The 24,940-nt window shown below is 36.1% G+C and overlaps 1 protein-coding gene across 1 annotated transcript in view; it reads left to right on the top strand.

The window, feature by feature from the left end:
• SLC26A8 (solute carrier family 26 member 8) overlaps positions 1-24,940 on the top strand; it is a 78,021-nt gene that overhangs the window by 40,276 nt on the left and 12,805 nt on the right. The window contains 3 exon segments of the mRNA XM_054570209.1: positions 19,400-19,547; positions 20,482-20,595; positions 23,810-23,887. Of these exon segments, the coding sequence (XP_054426184.1) occupies positions 19,400-19,547; positions 20,482-20,595; positions 23,810-23,887 (340 nt within the window).

Here is a 24,940-nt window from a genome sequence, read left to right as displayed (position 1 = left end):
ATTTTAATTGTTCCTTTACTATTTGCTGAAACTAAACCTGTTTTAATATATTTCTTGCCTATTTCTTTTTTTTTTTTTTTAAAAGCTTTAAATGACTTTTTGGTATTTTTTATCCATTTATTGATTAAAGGTTTGTATAACTTTTTCCCCTAAAAAACAAACAACCAAAAACAACCTATTAAGCATGTTTAGATGTGTTGCAAATACTCTTCTATCCTATTCCTTGTCTTTTAACTTTTTTTATATGTATATTTCTATATGGTCAAATGTTTAATATAGTCATATCATCAATATTTACTTTATAGCTTCTGGGTTTGAATATCTTACTTCAGGTCATGAAAAATATTAGTTCTATTTTCTTCTAAAACTCCTTAGATTCTACATATTGATTTTAACTCACCTGAAAATTTCTTGTATAATGTGTGAAATAGAGTTCTATATTTGTTTTATTTCAAGTAATAGTGGTCCATGCATCTTATTTGTTGAATAATCCTTATTTTACCCATTGATTTGAAATATCAACTTAATCATATATTACATTGTTAGATATATACATTTGTCTCTAGAATGCTCATTATATTTCATTGACCTAATTGATTATTTCTAGCTGGTGTCATGTTGGTTTAATTGCTGAGACTTTATAATGGTTTTAAATTTTTTTAATATTTTATAATTAAATTTGACATTTTAAAAAAATAAATAAAATCAATCTGCATTTAAGAAAGAAAGAAAGAGAGAGATGGAACTCCTACCTTTTGTGACAACATGGATGAACCTGAAGAATATTACGCTAAGTGAAATAAGCCAGTTGATGAAAGACAAATACCACATGATCTCACCTATAAGTGGACTCTATTCAACAAAATAAACTAACAAACAAAATAAACCACAGGCACGGAGGCATGGAGCAAACTGAAAGTGACCAGAGGGGATGGGGAAAGATCACAATTGAGGAAAGAAGGAGTAGGGACTAGATAAAGAACATGTATGAATGATCCATAGACATGGACCACAGAGTGGGAATTGACTGTGAGTGGGAGGTGGGGGTGGGGTAGGTGGAGGGAGGTAAAGGGGAAAAACTGAGACAACTGTAATAGAATAAACATGATTTACTTAAAAAAATATGAATTTAGATTTTCACATAATAGTGGTGAGAAATAGGAAGATAGGAAGAGGGAGCACTTTGAGATACTGAAAGTGATGCTACTTTAAGAAAAATGAAATTTAAAATGCATAAACTAATAAATTTTAATTAGATAAGGGATTAAAATATGTCACAAAATTTTTAAAAATATAAGTTTCCCAAATGTATTTAATACATTGTTTATTCTACTGAATTTGGATTTTACACAAAATTTCAGAAATAAATCAATTATTGAGTCATATACCTATGTCTTGATGAAATGATAAGATTAATCAGAAGAATAAACATATCAATAGCAAACCTTATCTAAAACACTAAGGACTTTTTTTTACATCTAGAAATACGGAAACCATAGCATACCTGTGTTTCCAAATTCACTTTAAAGATTATTTATTTATTTATTTATTTTAAGAGAGGGGTAAGGGAGGGAGAAAGAGGGAGAGAAAGGTCTCTCTATATGTGAGAGAAATTGATCAGCTACCTCTTGCATGCCCCCAACTGGGGACCTGGCCCTCTACCTCAGCAAGCACCCTGACTGGGAAGGTGACCTTCCAGTTCCCAGGCCAGTGTTCAAGCCACTGAGCCACCCAGGCTGAACTCAAGTTCCTTTTAAAGGATTATTCTACTGCAGGTCTATGGAAAAACTGCCCTCCAAATCATGAAGATTTCTCTTCCTTTATTTCATCTATTAATATTATGATTGACTTTTGAGTGTTAACCAACATTGCATCTTGAGATAAATCACACTTGGTCATGATATATTTTAATTTTAAATATTGATTTGCTAAAATGATGTTTATAATGTTTACATTTATATTCATGAGGGATATTGACTTAATATTTTTTTCTTGTAATATCTGTGTCTGGTTTTGGTATCAGAGTAATGTTGACATCATAAAAGTATTTAGGATGTATTCTCAGTCTTGAATTTCTAGAGAAGTTTCTATAGAACTGGCATTCCTTCTTTCTTAAATATTTGATAGAGTTCATTAGTGAAGATATTTAAGACTGGGAGTTTTCAGTAGTGGGAAGGTTCTTAACTACAAATTTGATTTTTAAATAGGGTATTTACTAAACAAGTCTTTTATCAAATTATAGAATCATTGCTTATGATTCAGGTTATCTATTTCTTTTTGAGATTACTTTGTTAGTTTTAGTGATTCAAAGAATATTTTAATTTAATCTAAATTGTCAAATGTATTTATAGTACTATAAAAAGCTATTTATAACATTCTCTTGTTTTAATAACAGCTTTATTGACATACAATTCACATACCACAAAATTCACCATTTTAAAGTATACAATTCAGTGGATTTTAGTATATTCTCAAAGTTGTGCAATAATTCCCACTAATTTTAAAATATTGTATCACCCCAAAAAGTAGCCCTGTACCCATTAGCACTCTGAATTGTGACTCACTACAGCCCTTGGCTACCACTAATTTATTTCTGTCCCTATGGTTTTGCCTATTCTGGATATTACATATCAATGGAATCATACAATATGTGGTCTTTTGATTCTGTTTTCTTTCCCTTAACATAATTTTTTCAAGATCTATCCATGTTGTACCATGGATCATTCCTATTCATGGATGAATAATATTTCATTTATATGGATATATAACTTTTGTAAATCCACTCATCAGCTGACTAACATTTCAGTTATTTTCAGCTAGCAGTTATTATGAATAATGCTATTATGAATGTTCATGTGCAAGTTTTTCTTTTAGTTTCTGTTTCATTTCTTTTGAGTATATAACAAGGAGTAGATTTGCTGGATCATATACACTATTTTACATTCCTACCAGGGTTCCAATTTCTCCACATCTTTACCAATACTTGTTCTTTTCTGTTTATTATTATTATTATTATTTATTATTATCACCCTTCTAGAAAATATGAAGTGGTATATCACTCTGGCTTTGATTTGCATTTCCCTAGTGACTAAGAATGCTGAACATCTTTTCATGTACTTATGGGTCACTTGTATATCTTTTTTATCTTTTTTTGAGGAATGTCTATTCAACTTCTTTGGATATTTTTAATTGGCTTATTTGTCTTTTTGTTGTTGAATTGTAGCAATCCTTTTTATATGAACACTACACCCTTATCATATATATGATTTGCCAGTATTTTCACCCATTCTGTGGGTTGCCTTTTCCATTTTTTGATAGATCTTTGGAAGGACAAAGATTTTTAATTTTGATGAAGTCCACCTTATTTTTTCTTTTGTCACTTGTGTTTTTGGTGCTGTATTTAAGAAACCATTGCCTAATCCAAGGTCATGAAAATTTACCCTTATGTTTTCTTCTAAGAGTTTATAGTTTTAGGTCTTACATTTAGGTCTTTGATCCATTTTGAGTTTATTGTTGTATATACAGGGTGGCTAAAAGTAGGTTTACAGTTGTAATACAATAATTAATAAATAAAAATACAAGGATAAACTGTGTTTTACATACTCACAACTGTAAACCAATTTTTGTCCACCTCAAAATGACAGGAGTCCAACTTTATTCTCTTACATTTGAACACCCAGTTGTCCCAGCACCATTAGGTGAAGAAATTTTCCCAACTGAATGATTGTGGCACTCTTGTTGAAAATCAATTCACTATAAATGTTTGGGTTTATTTTTTAACTCTCAATTCTATTCCATCAATTGATATGTCTATATTTTTGCCACTCTTAGTTACTGTAGCTTTGCAGTAAATTTTGAAATGGAGAAGTGTGAGTCCTCCAACTTTATTCCTCATTTTAAAGATTGTTTTAGGCTATTCAGGGTCCTTTACAATTCCATGTAAATTTTAGAATTGGCTTTTCCATTTCTGCAAAAGTAGTCATCGGAATTTTGATAGGGATTGCATTGAATTCATATATTTCTTTAATGGTCTCACTTGCCAAATATATAAAATATACTTAAGTCCATGAACACATAAAAATTCTAAAAGAATAAACTCATTTTTTTACCCTTGGAAAATGCTGTGGAACCAAGTTGTTATTTTGAAAATTGTTAAATAAAGGAAACAAATCAAGTATTAATCATGTCTTCCTACAAGAACTGCTCTTTGGAGTATCCAAATAGTTGATAACAAGACATTTTATTTTAGAGAAGAATTATAATCAACAAAGGGAGATGGAATTATAGAATTAGAATATCACCATTAAGGGATACAAGCATATCATCTGCAAACATCACAAAAAGAGACAGTTAATAACCTAATATCAGAAAGAGAATTAAGAAAACAATTCCATTTACAATTGTATCAAAAAGAATAAATACCTAAGAATAAATTTAACCAAGGAGGAAAGACCTGTGCACTGACAATTATAACACATTAATGAAAAAAGTTGAAGACACAAATAAATGAAAAGATATTCCATGCTTATGGATTGGAAGAATTTTGTTAAAATGTTCATATACTCAAAGCAATCTGCAAAGTCAGTGCAATCCCTATCAAAATTCCAATGTCATATTTCACAGAAATAGAACAAACAATTCTTAAATTTGCATGGAACCTCAAAAGACCCTAAATAGCCAAAGCAATCTTGGAAAAGAAGAATAAAGCTGGAGGCATCACACCTCCTGATTTCAAACTATATCACAAAGTTATAGAAGTCAAGTTCCAGCTAAGATGGAGGCATAGGAAGAAATGCTTCATTTCCTTGCACAACCAAAAGAAGGATAACAACCAATATAAACTGATAAGAACAGATACTACCTTTGATTTTAGCCAAAAGTCCGAGAGGCAATTAATAACCAATTTAAATACAAAAACAATTAGAACTGCCAGAAAATCAAACTGCATGGAACTCCAACAACCAAGGAGATAAAGAAGTATTCATCCAGACTGACAGTGCCACAATGCAGCAAAGAGGGTTGCCCCACCCTGATTAATACCTAAGGCTCTGTCCCTTACAACATAACAGGTGCTCCAAGAGAAAGAAATATGGCCCAAACGAAAGAACAGATCAAAACCCCAGAAAAAGAACTAAGATGAGGAGATGGACAACCTATCAGATACAGAGTTCAAAACACTGGTAATCAGGATGCTGACAGAAATATTGAGTTAGGTTGCAAAATGAAAGAAGAAATGAAGTCTACACAAAGTGAAATAAAGCAAAATATACAGGGAGCCAACAGTGAAGGCAAGGAAACCGGGGCTCAAATCAATGAATTGGAATGAAAGGAAGAAATAAACATCCAACTGGGACAGAATGAAGAAACAAAAATTCAAAAAAGTGAGGAGAGGCTGAGGAACCTCTGGGACAACTTTAAACACTCCAACATCCTAATTATAAGAGTGCCAGAAGGAGAAAAGGAAGAGCAAGAAATTGAAAATTTATTTGAACAAATAATGAAGGAAAACTTCTCCAATCTGGCAAAGGAAAGAGACTTCCAGGAAGTCCAGGAAGCCCAGAGAGTCCCTAAGAAATTGGACCCAAGGAGGAACACACCAAGGCACATCATAATTAAGTTACCCAGGATTAAAGTTAAGGAGAGAATCTTAAAAGCAGCAAGAGGAAAGGAGAGAGTTTACCTGCAAAGGAGACCCCATAAGACTATCAGCTGATTTCTTAAAAGAAACTTTGCTTCCCAGTTATCTATTAAGCAAAGCTATCATTTAGAATGGAAGGGCAGATAAAGTGCTTCCCAGGTAAAGTTAAAGGAGTTCATCATTACCAAGCCCTTATTATACGTAATGTTAAAGGGACTTACTTAAGAAAAAGATCAAAACCATGAAAATTGAAAAGGCAACAAATTCACAACTGTCAACAACTGAATCTTAAAAAAACAAAACAAAACAAAACAAAACAAAACTAAGCAAACAACCAGAACATGAACATAATCATAGGTATGGAGGTCATTTGGAGTGTTATCCCCTGGGAAAAATAGGGGAAATGGTACAGGGATTAAGAAGCATAATTGGAAGGAACAGAATAGACAGGGTGATGTTAAGAACAGCATCGAAATAGAGAAACCAAAGAACATGCAGGAGCCATGGACATGAACTAAGGGGGAGGGGATTGCTGAAGGGAAGGTGGGTAGCAGGGGGGTAAAAAGAGAAAAATTGGGACAATTGTAATAGCATAATCAATAAAATATAGCATAAAACAATAAAAACAGACACATAGATCAAAGTAATAGAATAAAGAACCAAGAAACACACCCATGCATATATGATCAATCAATTCACAACAGAATTCCAAGAATATGCAACAGGGAAGACAGCCTATTCAATAAATGATGTTGGGAACCACTAGGCAGCCACATGCAAAAGAATGAAATTCGACCACAAAAAGTAATTCAAAATCGATTAAAGACATAAACTTAAGACGTAAAACCATAAAACTCCTGAAAGAAAACATAAGCAGTACCCTCCTTGACATTGATCTTTGTGATTATTCTTTTTATTTGTCTCTAAAAGCAAAGGCAAAAAAAAAAAAAAGGCAAAAACAAACAGGTGGGACTACATCAAACTAAAAACCTGCACAGCAAATGACACCATCAAAAAAAATGAAAAGGCAGAAAAACAATAATACTAGAACAACAATAAAATACAATAAAATAAATGAAAAGGCAGCCTGTTAAATGTGAGCAAATATTTGCATGTTATGTACCTGATAATGGGTTAATATCCTAAGTATATAAAGAACTCATACAACTCAATAACAAAAAAGAAAATTTTATTCAAAAGTGGACAGAAGATCTGAGTAGACATTTTTCCAAAGAAGACATACAGATGGCAAATAGGTACATGAAAATGTGCTCAGTATCATTAATCATTGGGAAATGCTAATCAAAATCCCAATGAGGTATCACTCACACCTGTTGGAATGGCTATTATTAAACAAAACACAAGAAATAACAAGTGTTGGGAAGGATGCAGAGAAAAGGGAACACTTATGCACTGATGGTGGTAATGGAGGTTTCTCAAAAAATTAAAAATAGAACTACCATGTGATCTAGCAATTTCACTTCCTGGTATTTACCCCAAGGAAACGAAACCACTCACTTGAAAAGAGATATGCATCCCCATGTTCATTGCAGCATTATTTACAATAACCAAGACATGGAAACAAAGCTAAGTGTCTATTGAAAGCTGAATGGATAAAGAAAATGTGGAAAATATACATGCTGGAATATTATTCAGCCACAAAAATGAAGGAAATTGTGCCATTTGCAACATGGATCGACCTGGAGAACATTATGCAAAGTGAAAGAAGTCAGAGAGAGAAAGACAAATACCATATAATCTCACTTATATGTGGAATCTGAAAAAATAAAAACAACTAAGCTTATAGATACAGAGAAGAGACTGGTAGTTGCCAGTGGTGGGGAGTGGTGAGTGGTGGAATGGGTGAAGTGGGTACTAACTTGTTATAAAATAAATAAGTTGAGGAGATGTAGTGTTTGGCATGGTGACTATAGTTAATACTACTATATTGTATGTTTGAAAGTTGCTAAGAGAGTATATCTGAAAAGATACCATCCCAAGAAAAAAAAAATTTGTGACTATGTGTGGTGACAGGTGTTAACTAGATTTAATGTGATCATTTCACCATATATACAAATATCAAATCATTATCTTGTACACCTGAAACTAACATAATGTTATATGTCAAATATATTTCAGAAAAGACAACTAGCCCTGACTGGTGTGGCTCAATTGATTATTTATCCCACAAAGTGAAAGGTCACCTGTTTGAGGACATGCCTGGGTTGCTGCCCAGTCCCTGGTTAGGGTGCGTGCAAGAGGCAACCGATCAAGCAATCTATGTTTCTCTCATACATTGATGTTTCTTTCCCTCCTTTACTCCCTACCTTCCCCTCTCTCTAAAAATAAGTAAATAAAGTCTTTTTTTTTAAAAAAAAAACACCAATTATACATTCTGTGCCTTCTGACAGAAGTATACACCACCACCTATAAAGTATTTTTGCCTCCCCCATCACATATTTGACCAAACATGAAGGGCTAACTACCAATTTACAAGAAATATAAGGAAGAAAAGAATACATTAAAGGACAAGAATGCAATCAGCAAAATCTGGACTGTGGAAAAATCTATAGGACCAATGACCAGGTTTCCTTAACCAAAAAAAAAAAAAAGGAAAAATACACACAAAAATATGTAGATGGAACCTAAAGCTTAAAAGAGATTTGAGACTTAGCAACCAATTATAATGTATGCTTTTATTTGGATTCTAATTTGAATACATTGTAAAATATATGTTTATGAGACATTGAAGAAATTTTAATATTAATTATGTTTTATAACATTAAGAAACTAGTAACAATTTTTTGTGCGCATCTTTTATACATACACTCAAATATTTACAATTAGACTATTAATACCTGGGATTTACTTCAAAATAATATTGGAATAGGCATGGGGTAGGGGTACAGATAAAAATAAGATTGGCCATAAATTGCAAAGTGTTGCAAGTCAGTTTTGGGTACACCAGGGTTCATTATATTGTTCTTTCTTTTGCAAATGTTTGAAAATTTTCCACTTTTAAAATAAAAGATCAAACATTTGTGAGTGGTACTATGGTGCATGCATATAAAGGGAGCCAAAAACATAGATTCTGACCCCTAAGAAATCATAGCCTAAAATTTACCACAAAGAAGCTGGCTTAACAGATACTCTGGGCAACAGAATAAAATTACTAAATCTCTACACAAACAAACAAGCATCCTTTCTTATAAGAAATAGGGTGGTCATTAATTCTCTGATCAGCAATCTTATGGTAATACTGACAAAGAAGAAAGTTTATCATCTCAAGGAGAGTTCCCTAGTCAACAATATGGTAGGAGATACACCTTGGGAAAAGTTCTAATCATGGTTATGTTTTTGGCAATGTTTTGCATGATATGATCTTACTAGAAATAGAATGTATTGACTTTATAGAATCAAATGGCCATGACTACCAGTAAAATGAACAAGTCTGAAAATTCTGGTGACTTCAAAACAACAGGAGATGGTGGAGTAGGAAACACCAGGAATCTGTCTCTCCACCTAAGCAACAAGTGCACTGGCACAATCAGTCCGACATAACTATTTTGGAACTCTGGAGTCTATTGAAGACTTACCATTTCAAGGGGAATGTTTGGATGGGAAATTGTGTAATTTTAGTCAATCTGAGCTGCTAGCACAGTAGCAGCTACCATCTCTCCCCGTCCTCATGGTAGGCAGCAGGCATGTGACCCTGGAGTAACTTGCACAAAGCTTGCAGGAGCCTGGGTGGGCAAAAAGGACACTACCCTCCAAATATGGAAGATCTGATTGATTGCTCTGATCATTGATTGCTGTTTCTGATCACAGAGGTACAGGCAGAGGTGGGCAGCCAGTCTTTTTGCACCTTACCCCAATTTTCGCAAGCCCTGGCCCCTCTGGCTGAAGTGACTTCCATAGGACTTAAAGGGCCAGACCTCCTTTTTTCCTTTTCATTTTTCTCTTTTGGAAGTCAGACATGAAAGATTAGGACATCAGAAAAACAACTGCATATACAGGGAAAATTAGTAACTACATATGCCCAAAGGATGGCTCAGAAAAGACCAGACAAGACCTTAAATTTATACCTCAGGCTAATCCTTGACATAGCAACAGCCTACAACAACAAAAAATAATAACACAAACAGCAAACCCTGGGAAGGGGGAGAATCTGATTTTCAGAGTTACCACATTATTAGACTCAAATGTCCAGTGTTCAACAAAAATTACAAGGCATACAAAGAAATAGAAAGCATGGCCCATTCAAAGGAAAAAAGTAAATCAATGAAAACTGTCCTACCCTGGCCAGGTGGCTCAATTGGTTGAAGCATTGTCCTGTACACCAAAAAGTTGCAGGTTGGATCCTCAATCAGGGCACATACCTAGGCTACAAGTTTGATCTCCAATCAGGGCACATATGGGAGGCAACTGATCAATGTTTTTCTCTCACATTGATGTTCCCCCCTCTCTCTCTCCCTCTCTCTAAAAATCAATAAATATATCATTGAGTAAGGATTTTTCTTTTAAAAAAGCTGTCCTGAAAGAGACGCAATGGCAGATCTACCAGACACAGACTTTAAAACAATGGTCTTAAAGATGCTCAAAGAACTAAAGGAAGAGGTGGAGGAAGTCAAGAAAATGATGTATGAACAAAATGGAAATATCAAAAAAGATATAGAAAACCTAAAAAAGAAGTCTTAGGCTGTAAAGTACAATAACTGAAATAAAACGAATTCATTACAATCATGTGCCACATAATGACATTTCAACAACAAACTGCATGTATGACAGTGGTCCCATAAGATTATAATGGAGCTAAAAAATTCTATTGTCTAGTGATATCAGAGCCATCCTAACGTTGTAGTACGACGCATTACTCACATGTTTGTGGTGATACTAGTACAAACAAACCTATTGCATTGCCAACCATATGAAAGTATAATGACACCCATATATGCACATATAATGATAAATAGTACATAAAACTTGATACTAATAATAAATGATTGTTATTGGTTTATGTATATTTTATACTATAGTCTATTGTTATTTTACAGTGTAATCTTTATAGTTATAAAAAAAATTTGCTGTAAATAGTATGCTGTGTTATGCCAGGAGAAACCTCATACATCTCATGTTTACCACACCTCTGATTGCATCATTTTCTTTTGCGCTTGATTTAATCTTGAGTTGTTTCTATTCATCGTGGCCACTAAGCATACAAAATCCACTGTTAAGGTTTTCAGCAAGAGGTCATGTTGAATGATTAACCTGGACACAAGATTAAACATGATTAAAAATTAAAAGTGAAGTGGAAAATCAGTAATGGTTACTTCTCACAAGTCAGACATGTCCCATTCCACCATAGCTATGATCTTGAAAAACAAGAACAAAATCATGGTGCCTGTTAAAGGATCCATTTCACTGAAGGCAACAGGACCAACAAAAACTCGAGAAGAGCTATATCAGACATAGAGAAACTTCTAATGACCTGGATTGGAAACCAGACACAGAATCATATCTCTCTCAGCACAGTAACAATCAGGGCCACAGCAAAAAGTTTGTGATGTTGAAGAAAAGACTGGACCCAACTACAGTGTTGCATTTACTTCTAGCTCTGGGTATCTTAAATGATTCAAGATTCATTACATGATGTGAAAGTGAGGAGGAAGTTCTATGAGTGCTGAAGTGAAGGAAACTCTGAGTAACCTGATAGTGGAGGAAAATTACTTGCCAGAACAAATATTCAATATGGATGAAAAACCTCCCTATGCTGGAAATGGATGCCTGAAAGAACTTCATCCATAAGGAGGACAAGAAATTCCAGGTTTCAAGGCTTTTAAGACAGGATAACAGTCTTGCTTGGGGGCAATGTTGCAGGTTAAAAATTGAAATCCTTTGTGACCTGGCACAGGAAGAACCCCAGGGCCTTCAAGCATATCAATAAGCACACACTGCCATTGTTCCACAGGAGCAACACATACTGGATGACCCAGATCCTCTTCTAAGATGTCCTCCTGAATCACTACACCAGCACAATGGAGAAGTGCTGTTTGGAGAATAACATAACTCTCAAGATTTTGCTTATTGTTGATAATGCTCCCAAATATCCTTCTTTTATTGGTGATTTTCATCCCAATATCAAAGTGGTGTTTTTTCCATAACTCGAAGTATTTGCCAAGGGTAAGAAGATTACAAAAATCAACAATCACGTGGTTGAGCTGGAAAACAACTTTAACCAGGGTGTGGGTGAGGATGACATTGAGGAGCTTGCAGAGGCAGTTCCTGAGGAATTGACTAATGAGGAATTGTTGGAACTGGAGCAGGATCATGAAACTGAAGAATAAACAAGAGAAAAGGAAAATAAAGGAAAAAGGAAACCCTCAACATTAACAGTGAAGGTTTAACAGAAGTTTTGCAGACCTCAACAAGCTCCTTGAAAACCTAGAACCAACACCGAAAGGTTTTTATTAATAGAAATGTTCATGGTGCATTATCTTCTTACAATCAAATTATGATGATTAAAAGAAACAAACCAAGCAAACCATCATGGACATATTTCTGAAAAGAGTGACACCTCTTCAAGAAGAGGCTCAGACAGGTCCTTCAGGAGGTGTTCCAGAAGAAGGCATTGTTATCACAGGAGAGGACAACTCCATGTGTGTTACTGCCCCTGAAGACCTTCCAGTGGGACAAGATGTGCAGGTGGAAGACAGTAATATTAATGATCTTGACCCTGTGTAAGCCTAGGCTAATGTGTGTGTTTGTGCCTTAGTTTTTAACCAAAGAGTTTAAAAATAAATAAATAAAACTTTTTAAAATAGAAAAGCTATAGAATAAAGATAGAAAGAAAGAAAATATTTTGTACAGTTGTATGATGTGTTTGTATTTTTTTAAGGTGTTATTACAAAAGGGTCAAAAAGTTAAAAACATTTTAAGTTTACGAAGTATAAGCTGTATAGTAAATTAATGTTAATTTATTACTGAATAAAGAAGATTATTTTTTTAGAAATTTAGTGTAGCCTAAGTACACTGAGTTTATAAAGTATACAGTAGTGTACAGTAATGTCCTAGGCCTTTGTATTCACTTATTACTCACTCACAGACTCACCCAGAGCAACTTCTAGTCCTGCAAGCTCCATTCATGGTAAGTGTCCTATACAAATGTACCATATTTCATCTTTTATAGCATGTTCTTACTGTACCTTTTCTATGTTTAGATATATTTAAATACACAAATACAATTGTGTTATATTTGTCTACAGTATTCAGTACACTAACATGCTGTATTGGTTTGTAGCCTAAGAGCAGTAGGCAGTACCATATAGCCTGAAACATCTAGGTTTGTGTAAGTGCAGTCTATGATGTTTGCACAATGATGAAATCACCTAATGACACATTTATCAGAATGTATCCCTATCATTAAACAGCACATGGCTATAGAAGTGTCCACAGGCAGATTTGAGCAGTCAGAAAAAAACCAGTGAACTGGATGATAGGACCATGAAAATTATTGAGTCTGAAGAATAGAAAAAAAAAGATTGGAGAAAAGTGAACAGAGCCTAAGGGACCTCTGGGACATCATGAAGAACACATCATGTTCTTCATGTTCTCCAATACACACATCATTCAAGTCTCAGAAGCAGAAGAGAAAGGGGTAGAGACAATATTTGAAGATGTAATGCCTGAAAACACCCCAAATTTGATGAAAGGCATGAATATAAACATGTAAGAAGCTCAACAAACTCCAAGTAAGATGAACTCAGAGACCCACACCTAGACACATTATAATGAAACTTTCCAAAGACACACTCTTGAAAGCAGCAGGAGAGAAATGACTCATCCCACACAAGAGCTCCTCAACAAAATAATGAGCAGATTCCTTGTCAGAAATGTTAGAGGCCAGAATGTAATGGGTCGACATAGTCAAGGTTCTAAAAGAAAAAAAGGATCAATCAAGAATTCTGGGACTTCCAGTCAAGCTGGAGGCATAGGTAACATGGTTCACCTCCTTGCACAACTACAAGAAGAATCACAACTAACCTCAAAACAAAAACAACTAGAACTGCCAGAAAATCGAACTGTATGGAAGTCTAACAACCAAGAATTTAAAGAAGCTTCATTCATCCAGATAGGTAGGAGGGGCAGAGACAGGGAGCAAGGCTGGAGATGAGATGATGCAGCATGGAGAGGTGGCAGCAGTGGAATGGGAAGTACCACATTCATGTATGGTGGATAAAAATTGGGAGGGGTATATTGGGAGTGAGTGATACCAGCTGCAGGCCAGATCGTGCAGCCCAGGGTTCCAGCACCAGGAATATAAGCCTCACAATTTCTGGCTGTAAAAACCAGTGGAGGGTTGGGGTGGCAGAAGAAACTACTGGTCTCTCACGAGAGTCCATGTAAAGGGCCAGTATGGTCCTAGAATATATGGAAACCCACCCACTCTGGGAACCACCACCAGGGCAGCAGCTAGAAGGGCACCAGTTGCACACAGAAGTGCGTGAAGTGACTGGAAATTGGGCAAGTGGTGGACAACCCTCCAGAAGCCAGGTAGCAGCACTGTCCCATCTCCAACTGCCCCCCCTGACACAACAGTGCCACAAAGTGGTGAAACAGGTTGTCCCACCCTGGCAAATACCTAAGGCTCCACCTCATAAAACTTAATAGGTGCACTAAGACAGAGATTCAAAGCAGCTCTACCTAAGACACAGAAACAAACATAAGGAAGATGCCAAGTTGGGGAGACAAAGAAATACGGTCCAAATGAAAGAACAAAACAAAACTCCAGAAAAAGAACTAAGCAAAAAGGGAGATAGCCAACTTAATAGATGGAGAGTTCAGAAAATTGGTGATAAGGATGCTCAGAGAACTCATTGAGTATAGCAAACACATAAGGGAAAAAATGAAGGCTACACTAAGTGAAATAAAGAAAAATCTGCACTGGCTGGTTAGCACAGTGGATTGAGTGCCAGCCTACGTACCAAAAGGTCACCAGTTCAATTTCCACTCAGGACACATGCCTGGTTTGTGGGCCAGGTCCCCAGTAGGGAGTGCGTGAGAGGCAACCACACATTGATATTTCTCTCCCTCTCTTTTTCTTTCAAAGTAAATAAATAAAATCTTAAAGAAAAAGAAAAAAGAAAAACCCACAGAGAACCAACAGTGAAGGGAAGGAAGCCAGGATTCAAATCAATGATTTGGAGCTTAGGGAAGAAAAACACATTCAATCAAAGCAAAATGAAGAAACAGGAATTCAAAAACAAAAAAATGAGGAGAGAATAAGCAGGCTCTAGGACATCTCCAAAAGTGCCAACATCTGAATCATAGGGATGCCAGAAGGAGAAGAGAGAGAGCAAAAAAATGGAAAACATACTTGAAAAAATAATGAAAGAAAACTTCCCTAATTTGGTGAAGGAAATAGACATTTAAGTCCAGGAAGCACAGACAGCCCCAAACATGCTGGACACAAAGAGGACCACACAAAGACACATCATAATTAAAATGACAAAGTTTAAAGATAAAAAGAGGATCTTAAAAGCAGCAAGAGAAAAGGAGACAGTTACCTTCAAAGGAGTTCCCATAAGACTATCAGCTGATTTCCCGAAAGAAACTTTGCAGACAAGAAAGGACTGACAAGGAATATTCAAAGTGATGAAAAGCAAGTACCTACAACCAAGATTACTCCATCCAGCAAAGCTATCATTTAGAATTGAAAGGCAGATAAAGTGCTTCCCAGACAATGTAAAGCTAAATGAGTTCATCATCACCAAGCCATTATTACATGAAATATTAAAGGGGCTTATTTAAGAAAAAGAAGATCAAAATTATGAACATTAAAGTGACAACAAACATCTATCAACAACTGAATCTAAAATATAAAAACAAAAACTAAACAAACAACTAGAACAGGAACATTTGGAGGGTTATCAGCTGGGAGGGGGAAAGGGGAGAATGGGAGAAAAGGTGCAGGGATTAATAAGCATAATTGGTAGGAATAAAATAGACAGGAGGATGTTAAGAATAGAAAAGAAATGGAGAAGCCAAAGAACTTATATGCACAACCCATGGACATTGAACTAAGGAAGGAGATTGCTAGAGGGAAGGGATTACTGGGTATAGGGGCACAAAGGGGGAAAAATTGGTACAACTGTAATAGCATCGTCAATTAAAAGTACTTAAAAAATAAATAATAAATAATTTAAAAAGTTTTTAAAGAATCCTATATCCAGCAAAACTGCCCTTCTAAAGTGAAAGAGAAATTAAGACATTCCCAGATAATCAAAAACTGAGGGAGTTCATAACTACTAGACCTGCACTGCAACAAATGCTCAAGGGGGTCCTGCAAGGTGAAATGAAAGGACACTAGACAGTAACTTGAATCTGTGTGAAAAAATAAATATTTCAATAAAAGTAAATATATGGGCAATTATAAAATTTACTATTATTTTTATAATGCCTTTTTAACTCCACATTTTGATTTCTACATAATTTAAGAGATTAATGCATTAAAGGATTACTTATGTTTTAGAGCCTACAATGTATGAGATGTAATTTTGTGACATCCATAACCAAAAGGGGTGGGAATAGAGCTGTCAAGGAACAGAGATTTCGTATGTTATTGAAGTTAAACTGGTATAAATTCAAATTAGAGTGTTATAACTTTAGGATGTTAAATGTAATCCACATGGCAACAAGAAAGAAAATAGCTATAGAATGCATAGAAAAGGAAATTAGAAATTTAAACACTTCACTACAAAAAAATCAAATAAATATAAAATTATCACATTGTACACTATAAAGATCTTACAATTTTGTCAACTGTATCTCAAAAAAGAACACAAAGAAGAAACATATTTTAAGAAACAAAAGAAAAACAACACAAAAGAAGACATGCAGGAAATAAAGGACAAATAAAGCTATAAGGCACGTAAAAAACAAATGACAAAATTATAATAATAAGTTCCTCTTTATCAGTAATTACTTTAAACGTAAATGAATTACACTCTCCAACCAAAAGACAGAGGTTGACAAAATGGATTAAAAACACATGATTCAACAATATGTTGTCTGCAAGAGACACACTTTAGATCCAAAAACACAGACTGAAAGTGAAAGGAAGGGAAAAAATATTCTATGTAAGTAATAACCTGAAGAGAGCAGGTGTGGGTATACTGATAGCTGACAAAATAGACTTTAAATTTAAAAATTTTAAAAAAATCTACAGCAAACATCACACTCGATGTTGAAAGACTGAAAGCTTTTCCTCTAAGATCTGATACAAGGCAAGGATGCCCACTTTCACCACTTCTGTTCAACATAATTAATGGAAGTTCTAGCCAGAGCAATTAGGCATAAAAAAGGGGGCATCCAAATTGGAAAGATAGAAGTAAAATTATCTTTCTTTGTAGATGATATGTTTATATATAGAAAACCCTAAGGATTCCACATACAAAAAAATTGTTAGAAAGAATAAACAAATTTAGCAAGTAGCATGATACAAAGCCAACACACAAAAAAAGACAACTTTTTTATACACTAATGGTGAGAAATCTAAAAAAAAAATTATGGAAACAATTCTATTTACAATGGCATCAAGTGAATAAAATACTGAGGAATTAACCAAAGAGGTGAAAGTCTCACACAATGAAAGCTACAAAACATTGGTGAAAGAAATTAAAGAAAATATAAATAAATGGAGATATACCCCAAAGCAGTCAGCAGATTCAATTCAATCCCTATCAAAATTCCAATGACATTTTTGCAGAAGTAAAAAAAATCCTAAAATTCATATGGAATCTCAAGGAGCCCCAAATAGCCAAAAACAATTCTAAAAGATTAACAAAGTTGGAGGACTCACACTTCCTAATTTCAAAACCTACTACAAAGCACCAGTAATCAAAAACAGTATGGTACCAGCATAAAGACAGACATACAGGCCGTGGGAATGGAGAGCTCAGAAATGAACCCTCACATATGTGGTCAAATGATAAGAATGTCAAGACCACTCAATGGGGAGAGGACTGTCTTTTCAACAGTGGTGCTGGGAAAACTGGATATCCATATACAAGGGATAAAGTTGGACTCTTACCTAATACTATATATGAAAATTATCTCAAAATTGATCAAAGACCTGAATGTAAGACTTAAATCTACAAAACTCTTAGAAGACAACATAGGGCAAAAGCTTCATACATCAGATTTGGCAATTATTTCTTGGATATGACACCAAAGGCATAGGCAACAAAAGAAAATAGACAAATTAGACTTCATGAAAATTAAAAACTTTTTGCGCATCAAAAGACACAATAAACAGAGTAAAAAGGTATCCCACAGAACAGGAGAAAATATTTGCAAATCATATATCTAATAAGGGATTAATATTCAAAATATACAGAAAACTCCTGATAACCAACAATGAAAAAACTCTACCTGATTCAAAAAATAGGGAATGACTTTACATTTTTCCAAAGAAGATACACAGATGGGCAATAAGCACAAGCTAAGACATACTGCATCACTAATCATATAGGAAATGCAAATCAATACTGCAATGAGATAACACCTCACACCCACTATGATGGCTGCTAAAAAAAAGACAAAATACCAAGTGATGGTAACTGGAACTTTTGTGCACTCTTAATAAAAATGTAAAATAGTACACACCTATTGTGGAAAGCAGTATAGTGGGTCCTCAAAAAATTAAAAATAAAATTTCCATATGAGGTAGCAATTCTACTTCTGCATGTCTACCCCCCAAAACTGAAAGCAGGGTCTCAAGTTATTTGTGCATCCATGTTCATGGAATTATTATTCATTATAGCGAAAATGTGGAAGACACCGTAAGTGTCCCAACAGCTGATGAATGGATAAGCAAAATGTGGTACATACATTCATGCAATAAAATATTATGTGGCCTTAAAAAGGAGAGAAATCCTCATGTATACTACAACCAGGATGAACCCCGAGTACATTATACAAGGTGAAATAAGCCAGTCACAAGAAGATATATACAGTATGATTCACTTATATGAGGTACTTAGTCAAAATCATCAAGACAGAAAGTAGAATGGTGGTTGCTAAGGCTGGCGGGGGTGGGGAATAGAGAGTTATTGAGTAATGAGTATAGAGTTTCCATTTTACAAGATGAAAGAGTTATGGAGTTGATGATGGTGATGGTTGCACATTATGGTTGTATTTCCTACTACTGAACTATACACTTAAAAATGCATAAGATGGTAAATTTCATGTTATGTGTTTCTTACCACAGTAGCAAAAACCTGAAGAGGAAAAAAAACCCCACAGGAGGGAAAGTGTGGATAGAATTGGAAGGAAGTAATTTGTATAACGGAAAATGACTAAAATTACACCCTGAAATATTTGAGTGTGAATAGGGCATACACTGAGCTTTTTAGCTCTGGACCACCTTAGATGTGATATCTGCCTATAGTTTACCCACTGTTATGGTCTGAAATTCTATAAATTAACCATTTCTCATCAATCTTTTTGGTTTTGCTTCTTCTGTTTGTTCCCATTGCTACATGTCGGAAACCTTGAACTAGAAGGCAGCAGAATATGCTCTCTTAATGGCTTTTGTAATTTGGCTTAGTTTGCTGGCAGCTTTGGCCGGCTGCTGCCTCTATTGTTCTTCTCTCTCTCTCTTTTTTAAGCCTCAGGGCCTGCCCTGTATAGTACAGATGGAGTTGGGGAGGTGCCAATAAATGATTCCTGCTCTCCAGGAATAATTCTACCATTGTATTCCAGCTTCCTGTTCCCTGTAACACCAGACTTCAACATTCTTCGGGAAATTATTTTAGAAGCCTTCCTCTTAGCTTTAGTGAGCTCCTCACTGCTCATATTTCTGGGCAAGAAGATTGCCAGTTTCCATAACTATAATGTCAATTCCAACCAGGTGAGAGGACAGGCCTTTCTATTACTTCCTCTGACCCTTAAGTCTTTGTTCTCTAATCTGAGACTCCCATTAACATGAAGACTGGATTCTTCTGTAACCAGAGGATCACTTAGACCATAATTTAAACTGTAATTACCAAAGGACTTTTGAGAAGTGTGACACACTTACTATGAACCTACCTGAACCCTAGAAGAGATACGGTGTAAGGATGCAAGAAGATAACATATGGCACCATGTTGTTGATCTAGTAGAGGGCCTCTCCTCTTAATTTTATCTTCCTTACCACTAAGTCCTTAGAAGTCAGCCACATCTTAAGGTGCAATAAGAAATGGCATGAAACAACAAAACCAGGCTACTAATATATATAATTAAGTTGATTTCCCAGAAATAGTTGTCTTTTTTTTTTAATTTTTGGAAAATCTCCTGAGTGCAGCCCTTTCCCTGGGACTCAAAAAAGAAATATGGAAGCATGAGGTGTCCCACTTTGACTTTTAGAATAGTTCAGAAGGAAGAGAGAAAAATAGTACTATGTTCTCTCTGTCATTCTAAGTCCTAATGATAATGAGAAAGAGAATAAAAAGGCAAAAGTCTCATTTTCTCACTTTGAAAAAGTGCTTTCCTTGTGATCACTAGCTAAAATGAAGTTTCATCTTAATGTAGAAATCAGATTTGCCATCCTTTTGCTCTTTCTAAGAATATGTCAGTGTTACTTGAAGTGATATAAACAACCTATCCTCATACACAAGAAATAGACAGTATACCTTCAGTTCATACTTAAATGAGCACTCTTCAACAAGTAGTGGGCCTAGGTTGTTTGCCGTTTCTTCTCTTTTTTTCAGTATAAGCTTATTTATTTATTTGTTTTATTTATTATGGTGACATTGGTCAATAGGATCACACAGGCTTCAAGTGTATGTTTGCCTTTTCTTTATAGGATTTAATAGTCATTGGCCTTTGCAATGTCGTCAGCTCATTTTTCAGATCTTGTGTGTTTACTGGTGCTGTTGTCAGCACTATTATCCAGGATAAATCTGGAGGAAGACAGCAGGTATGTTGAAACAGAATTTGATCTCTAACCTATAAAGATATTTATGTCTATTCCTATATTCATAGAAATATATTCATATATTCATATATATAATGTAATGTAATTACATTAGCTTAATCATGATATTTTATTTTTAATTGAATTTATTGGTGTGACATCAGCTAATAAAATTATATGTTTAGTTGTACAATTCTATAATGCACCATTTGTATATTGTATTGTGTGTTTATCACCCCAAGTCAAGTCTCCTTCCACCACCATTTAGCCCTCCTATACCACTGTCTACCTCCCCCGACTCCCCTTCTCCTCTGGTAATCACCATTCAGTTGTTTGTTTCTGAGGTTTTTGGTTTGTTTGTTTTGTTTTTTGTTTTCTTTGTTTGATCCCCTCACCTTTTTCACCCAACCCCACAACCCTCCTCCCCTCTGACAGCTGTCAGTCTGGTCTCTATCCATTAGTCTGTTTCTATTTTGTTTGTTAGTTCATTTTGTTCATTAGATTTCACATATGAGTGAAATCTTATAGTACTTATCTTTCACTGACTGGCTTATTTCACTGAATATAATGTTCTCCATTTTTTTACTTTTCAATGTTATACTTGTTGGGAAAGATCTCTTGGAAGAATTTGGATTTCATGCTTGCCTTAATTTTTGTTTAATTTTTGTCTTAAAAGCTATTTGTCACTGTGGAACTTGAAAGTCATTTTCTATAGAAGCGTTATTCTATGTGAGAAGCTTCTCTGTATTAGCCTACAAAAAAACTATTTTCCATGTAACATACCTAAAAGATAGTATGTCAGGTAAAGTAACAATCACCTCTTAACATTTTTTTCTATGAGAGATATATTCTCAGTCCTAGCCCAGGAAAGCGTTAATACAACTCTCTGCATCCTGGCAGCCAAAGCAGAAACTGTCTTATCTTCCTCCAAGGGCCTGGCAAGGGGCTCTCATGATAGAGAGTAAGGTCTTTGTCTAGACGAGCCTAGGGAATTTATGACCTTTCTACCTTTGTATAAGAGAAAATTACCTAGGTCAGAACCTCTTTAGGCATTCTGGATTAGTAAACTAAATGTACAGGGGAGCAGCCAGGGACTAGGGGGAGGAAAAGGAAGAACGACAGTAAAGAAGGCTCTACAGGCAAACTTCCTTGTCTAACTGCAGGCATGAGTGCAATGTTCATGGATTTTGAACTTACTAGATAAAAGTTACAACTTTACGACATGAGAGGTGTTCTGTCTCAGCTCTGTAGCCTGATGAAGTGTCAAAGAACTAATAGAACTGAAACCAGGGAATGGGTCAGGGTTCACAAGGCAGAGAAACAGCGATGGAGGTCAAAGATAAACTAAGGCTGCAGAAGCATGGTAGGCAGGTACAGCCATGCTCAGAAACTGAAATGTCAGAAGAATGGACACTAAACTTTAATGGAGAAAGAGAAAGTGTCACAGTCCATTGCTAAATTTGGTGAAATATAAGGTGAAAGCTAATAAAAGAAGATTGAGCAGGGGCAAGAGCATGGGTCTAAAGTAAGACCATATGATATCAGTCTATACGGACTGGACTTTGTCATCAGAGAGCTTTCGCCAGACACGTTGGCTTTACAAGGTGGCCCTTTTCCAGTACTCATTAACAGAAAGAAGGAAGGTGGGTTATGTTAAAAAGAAGGAAATTCTATGCAAGAACAAAAAAAAACTTTGAAGTCAAACCGAGAGGGTTTTATGATAAGAAGACATGGAAATGGTAATCCCAGACTTTAGTTCCCAGTATCTTTTGACAACACACTTTGTTGATTCAGTATATAAGCATAACATAAAGACACACACTGCTGGAAAAAATTATATCATAGTGCAAGTAAAATTAAGTGCAGAATAAGTACAATAAATTAAAAGTGCCATAAATATTGCAAAAAGGAGAATGATGGAGGAAGTGGGACTTTCGTGGATTACAGAAGGGAGCGTTAGATACCTACAGGTGGCGGGCAAGGAGAAGGGCTTCAGCTCAGCCTGAGGTGGCCTGTGCCTGGTGGACAAAGTGCCTGCCTCCAAGGCAGCCCATGGCTCTTATCCTGTTTCCTGTGGCTGCATTGCTCTCCTGCACGGCACACTCTCCTACCGATGACATCCCTCTCTGCAGTGACCCTACGTAGAAGGCATGTCTCTAAGGATGCTGGTAAACCCTTCCCTGACACCCTGATTTGCCCAGTGCAAATCACTAGTTAGAGCAGAGAATTCTGCTGGCCCCTGGCCCTACATATCAGAGTTGCCCAGCCTCCGCTCTGAGGTTCTGATCTGGACCCACAAAAGCCTCGGAGGCTGGTTCGGCCTTCATCAGTGGGTGTTCTCTCCACCCCTTCTCTCTGGGGGCTTCTGATTCACTCTGCCTGAGAACACCTCTACTTCAACTGGACTACAGAGAAGCTAGGGGTCTGGTTCTGAACCTCTCAGGCATGACTTTCCACCAGGGGCAGCTTTGTTTTTTTGTCTGGCATAAATACAAGCTGTGTATATATGTGTGTCTGGATTTCTCTTTAATTTTTCGCAGTCTAGAACCCACTTGTCTTCACTGGTTGCAGCTCTTGCAGCCATGGCCTGGGCCTGAGGTGTTGGCAGGCCCACAGCAGAAGGGATATGAAAAGCCCCAGGCCTGTGTCCAGTTAGACTGACCCCAGGTCCATCTTCCTGTTTATTCAGTTCTGATCACTGTGCTTCCCTGTTCTCCCTGAGTGGGTTCCTTTCCTTCTCTGCTTTCCAAGGACTGGACTCCTTGCCTTGTCCCCATGTTCCAGGAGTGAGAGGTGTGATATTTATTGATAAGGGAAGTAAAGTGGCTGGGATTTCAGGGCTGAAAGTGATGACTCTACTAGGGCTGTTCTAAACTGTTCAAGGAGAGGCTAAAGTTAGGAGGGAATGCACTCAAGGTTTTAGGAGACTTCAGATTCATAGCAAAAAGCTATGGCAATAAAGATTCAAATACGGAAGACAATTTGCAACTTTTCAGAAAGCATTTGTGTGTTCATCCAATGACTATGTATTTAGCATGTGTTTAGCACTGAGACAAGACTGACAATATCGGTTCAACAAAAATGCACTTATGCTGATGTTTACACTCAACTCCTTTTAAGAAAACTGACATTCCTCTTACTGAGCTGAAGGCCTCAGTTGCAGGCAAGGACCAATATGCTCCTGATGGTCTCTCTCCAACCTGCTCTGTCTCCTCAGTTTGCATCTCTGGTAGGAGCAGGTGTGATGCTGCTCCTGATGGTGAAGGTGGGACACTTTTTCTACGAACTGCCAAATGTAAGTGGAACTGATCAAATAGCTAAGCCAAGAAAGCCCGATCTCCAGATTGCATCTTGGTGGGTATCTCTGAGGAGAATCGCGTTCAGCTTGTCCCTGGTGTCTGCCTCAGCCTGTCACTACTCCCTCTCCTTTAAAATGACAGCATCTACCCCACAGGATTGAGAGTTAAATAAGATATCGTATATAACAGAGAGAGACAATGTTGCGCTAATAACAACACTCAAGGAACATTAGTCATTATTGTTAATATTCTCATTCTTGTTAATCATCTTTTAATTGTTTGTTATAAAGTAAGCTTTACAAGTAAGGATTCAGTTAAAGATGATAAAAATACACTTCAGATGCCAGAACGCCCATTCCAACACAGGCTTAGAAACTCACTGTGCATTCATGCCATCTGGTTTCCTAAACCGTTTCCAGAAGGCCTTGTTTGCACTCAAGTGAACTCAATTTCTCTCTTGCTTCCACACTGTTCCTTCGTTAGTTTACAATGCAGGGTCTGAAAGCTGAGTTATAAATGTGATCAGCTTGGATGCTCCTATATACTTATGTGCCGTTTCTTCACTTTGTGTGAAAATGACCACCTTGCACTGAGATTCCAGGAGCACTAACTACCAGCTATAATCAATTTGTTCTAAGTTACAAAAGAAATCAATGCTCAATGAACACAATTTCCTTTTAAATTTCTTTAATGTTCCCTTTAACCATTTTTACATGGTACTAAGGGAGGTGGGAGGAGGTTTCACTCCTGGTGTTGACAACTTGTTTACACACTGAGGTGGCAGTCCCTGAAGCTGGAGTGGTGATAAATGCCATCCCCATCCTTTCGAATATGTTGATTCCACCTGGTAGGTTGCAGCAGAGCAGGACCACCTCAAGGCCGTTGCTGTTTTCTGCTCTTGTGATTCAGGGACCTTGAAAGCCAGCCATGGAATCATCTATGTATGGAAGGTGGGATTAAGCTTGTGTGTTTATCACACAAGCTGTCCTCTGACTCCTAGCAGAAGTCATCTCCAGAATTTAGTTTGCATAGCACCTTTGGTGCGATCA

The sequence above is a fragment of the Pteronotus mesoamericanus genome, unplaced genomic scaffold (genome assembly GCF_021234165.1).
Source record: "Pteronotus mesoamericanus isolate MK-2021 breed Mesoamerican mustached bat unplaced genomic scaffold, CSHL_Meso_final contig_20, whole genome shotgun sequence".
Taxonomy (NCBI): Eukaryota; Metazoa; Chordata; class Mammalia; order Chiroptera; family Mormoopidae; genus Pteronotus; species Pteronotus mesoamericanus.
This window is presented reverse-complemented; position numbering and strand designations above follow the sequence as displayed.